At 33.3% G+C, this 4,111-nt stretch overlaps 1 protein-coding gene across 2 annotated transcripts in view; it reads right to left on the bottom strand.

Moving 5' to 3' along the window:
* Positions 1-308: 308 nt before the first annotated feature.
* Positions 309-4,111, bottom strand: part of LOC106869941 (ras-related protein Rab-5B) — an 80,938-nt gene continuing 77,135 nt past the window's right edge. For both annotated transcript variants that reach the window (XM_014915878.2, XM_014915877.2), the window contains exons 5-6: positions 2,512-2,605; positions 309-643 (exon numbers count right to left, since the gene is read on the bottom strand). In XM_014915878.2, the coding sequence (XP_014771364.1) occupies positions 534-643; positions 2,512-2,605 (204 nt within the window). In that variant the 3' untranslated portion in view covers positions 309-533. The remainder of the gene's footprint in view (positions 644-2,511; positions 2,606-4,111) is intronic.

Raw genomic sequence — 4,111 nt, 5'->3', positions numbered from 1 at the left:
AAAAAAAAAAAAAAAAAATGAAGAGAAGAGGAAAAAACCCCCCAGACTTTGTCCATGTTTTAAGTGTTGTCTTTCTGTCTGTGTCTTTCATTCTTCAGATAGGGCTGCAGCATATATTATCATTCTTCTGTTATGTGTAAAAAATACAATTTTAGTCCCCAACTAATGCTTTGATGACATGACCACAAGGTGGTGGACGTGGTGGTTACTGGTAGTGGTGGTGTTGCTGTTCAACTCTTCTCATTTGCTTTATATTTGTTAAATTATATATATACATATATATATGTATATATATATATATATATGTATGTATATAATTTTTTTCTTGTGTGTGTTGTTGCTTTTTTTCTTCTTTTTAATTAATTAATTAAAGGTCTTCCATTGCAGTGACATTTTTGAGTGACTCGCTGGCTGAGTCGTCATTTTTTAATAATTTTTTTTTTTTTTTTTACCCCCGCACACATAACTTTGTCCACTCTTTCATTCGCTCTCAGCCACTGACTGACCAATACAAACAACAATGTGACACTACATTAATTGCAGCATCCGACCTTAGTCTGTTGGTTTTGGTCGTTATTCAGCGTCAGTCCCTGTTGTCTCTGTTGCGAAGTACCTCCAGTCTCATTCTTTGGCAATTTCTTTGCTGAAATTATAATATTTTTTATCATTAGATACAAGCATAATTAAGGAGTTAATTAGCAATAAAAAAAATTTTTTTTAATAGAAGTCATTTCAGATTTTAACATCAATATAATAAAATTTCTTTTTCTTGAAATCACCAAGATCCTGTTAAGTGCTACCATTTTAGTGTGCCTCTTAGACAAACACACCAAACTACACAGATCAGATTATTAAAAGTATCAAGCAAATGAGAAAAACCAATGTAGTCACCATAAATCAAACTTCTTTCCTAAACACAGGAAGTAGATAATGTAAACTTATAAACCACTAAAAAGACAAAGTCATGGCTGGGACATCTTTGATAATTTGTTTGATTAGGATTGACTTTGGGCTGAACAAGAACAGGACTTAATTCTCATCATGATCATAGACTCAAAGAGGTTTATCCAGACCTAACAGAGCATTTTTACTTTTAGCTTCCTTAAAATTTAAATTGCTTGAGAGGATCTCATACATTTTATCATTTTTTTTTTTTTTTAATCCAGTTTCAGCTAATGAGCTGTGGCCATGCTGGGGCACCGCCATTTATAATGATAATTGATAATTGATAATTTTTTTTTTTTTTGTTTAGCTTCACTGAAATCTATGACTAAAATAAATTCTGATTTAGAAGAAAAAAAACAAAAAAAAAACCGAAATCTTACCTACATTGATGAATTAGCAGAAATAACAATCAAGGAATAATAGGAGTAAAATATGTGAAGGTAAAATTTCAAATGAATGAAGAACTATTGAAGGTGTGTAAAAACCAAAAACTCACAATACAAATACCATAATTGTAAAAAAACATCAAAACTCTGAATTTTGAAAACAATTTGTTTTCAGGTTTTAAAAGTGATTAAAGAAATATGTAACCTGTTTACTTAAAAAGAAAACCTTTTTCCTTTTTGATGTATTGCTGGGATATATCAAAGACATAAGCAAAAGCTTAAATAGTTTATTGAATAATTATTTTCTTTATATACTCCTCATTATTGAATATTTACCTTGTTTTCCTTCAATACTAACAAATATACTGAATGATCAAAAGGCCAAAATTTGTAAATTGGTATAAAGCCAGGCAAAAAAAAAAAAACTAACAAAAATGAAAGCTAAGGGAGATAAGCAATTCCAAAGCCTAATACCAGTTTATTAAAATTCAACCTTTAATTGTTTGATATATTTAAACTTGTATTGAGGAAAAATTGGAGCACATTCAATAATGACAGAATTTAATGAAGGGAATCATTCAACAGATGACTTTAAGTTTACACTTGTCCTTGACATCATATCCCTGCAATGCACTTTTAATTTTTTTCAAGTAAACATTTTGTAGGGGGAAGCTAGATTTAACTGAACCAAATATGTAACTGGTTCTATATTTCATGAACCCCAAATATCTCTGAAGTTTGAAAAGGAAAGTTGAACACAAAAAAGGGACATAATACTGCAAGGTATTTTATTTGCCACTTTATGGCCCATGTTCCAATAACAGCATCAATAAAATACACCAATTGTGGCAGGTTTTGACCTTGGAATGTTACTCTTTTACTTGTTTCAGTCATTTGACTGCGGCCATGCTGGAGCACCGCCTTTTGTTGAGGAACAAAAAGATATATAAAGTGTTTTGTTTGATGTTTTACCATTTCAGCCAGCTGACTGCCTTAACCAAAGTCTAAGACATGAAAGATTTGAAAGCCAATGTTTAATTCTGGAGTTCATGGTATGAAGTGGTAAATAGTCCTATGGGAAGGGAGCCAATCTATGTCTGACACTTTTGTTTTAGACCCACACTGAAATAAAAATGAATTCGAAATAACAATTGACAAATCAAAGGAGTCATCTACTTACCAATAGCAAGGAATATTTCATTGACATTCATTGCAGTTTTGGCCGATGTTTCCATGAATAACAAACTATTTTCATCTGCATAAGCTTGTGCCTCCTGTAATATAAAGTTGAATCTTGCAAAAGGACACCAGTGTATGCCTTACAATGTTTTAAATATGCACTCACTCACAGTGATAAGCAGAGAGAAACAGGACTATGAATATATATATAAAAGAAATGAGTTGAGAATGGCATGCCTAGAGTGCACAGGTTTCAATATCTCAACTCTGTGTTTGTATCAATAATGATAGAAGAATTAAAGTAATGGAAGCAGCTTTTCTTTATATGCAGATATGAAAATATGGATTTTTCCAAGGAAAATATTGCTTAAATCCATTTTTCTATCTGTGTTAATTTCCTTTAAAAAAAAAAATCTTTTTATACCTGAATATAAAGAAAAGGTACCTGCCTTGCTTTTGACTAATTTTTATATCATTATTAATATACTCCACTGTACACACTAACAAGAACTTTTCTTTCCTACACTCACTCACACAAAACATAACATGGGATACTGAGAGATTGAGCTCATAAATGGTTTCATCTGCAAGCATCTAAGATAGGAGTTGGCTACATTGGAAGCTGCCATTCAAACAATGGACTTATTAATGATGAAAGTTTATTTTTCTTTTTATGCAAATGTTTGTGTTATCTGATATGAATTTACCAGTCCCCATTCCAAGTAAGATTGTAATTTTGTTTAAATTTGTATTGCAATTGGAATACATGATAATGTTGTTAGAGGTTTCCAATAGGCTAATTTTAGTCTCCCTATTTCTGATATCAAGACTGATCAGAGTGTTTGTAATTTGATGCAGAACAAATACTGCAAAGGCCTTCATTTGAAAAGCACAAGTTTTGCAGTGTTTCCGATGCTGCTTATATCCATTACTGATATACATCAACAACAAATATACAACACATTACCACACAGCTTCCCACTTTACAAAATTCCATTCTCAAAGAATTAAGTGAACCCAGGGTCATAAGAAAAGTCACTTGTACAAAGTGCTGCACAGAGGGATCAAACCCTGAGCTATATCGGTTGTAAAGCAAACCTCTTAAGCAAACAGCCATATAAGGCAGAACTTACATTCTCTTGGATTTAGATGCTGACAAATTATGTCTGACTGCTCTAAAGTGCTTCCAGGTAACAGAACTCTGTCCTGTCTTTTGCCTTTCATCAGTAGCAGTGAAAATAAATTTAACCCATTAGTGTTCAGATTTTTCTGTGAAATGTAATACTTATTCATTCACATCATCCTCATTGTTTAACGTCCGCTTTCCATGCTAGCATGGGTTGGACGATTTGACTGAGGACAGGTGGACCAGATGACTAAACCAGAGTTTCTACAGCTGGATGCCCTTCCTAACACCAACCACTCCAAGAGTGTAGTGGGTGCTTTTACGTGCCACCGGCATGAAGGCCAGTAAGGCGGTACTGGCAACAGCCATGCTCAAAATGGTGTATTTTACGTGCCACCTGTACAGGAGCCAGTCAGGTTGCACTGGCAACAACCACGCTCGAATGTCTTTTCACGTGCCAGGAAGGCAAGGTTGG

The sequence above is a fragment of the Octopus bimaculoides genome, chromosome 10 (assembly GCF_001194135.2).
Source record: "Octopus bimaculoides isolate UCB-OBI-ISO-001 chromosome 10, ASM119413v2, whole genome shotgun sequence".
Lineage (NCBI taxonomy): Eukaryota > Metazoa > Mollusca > Cephalopoda > Octopoda > Octopodidae > Octopus > Octopus bimaculoides.
Note: the sequence above shows the minus strand (reverse complement) of the source record. Positions and strands in the feature narration are given on the sequence as shown.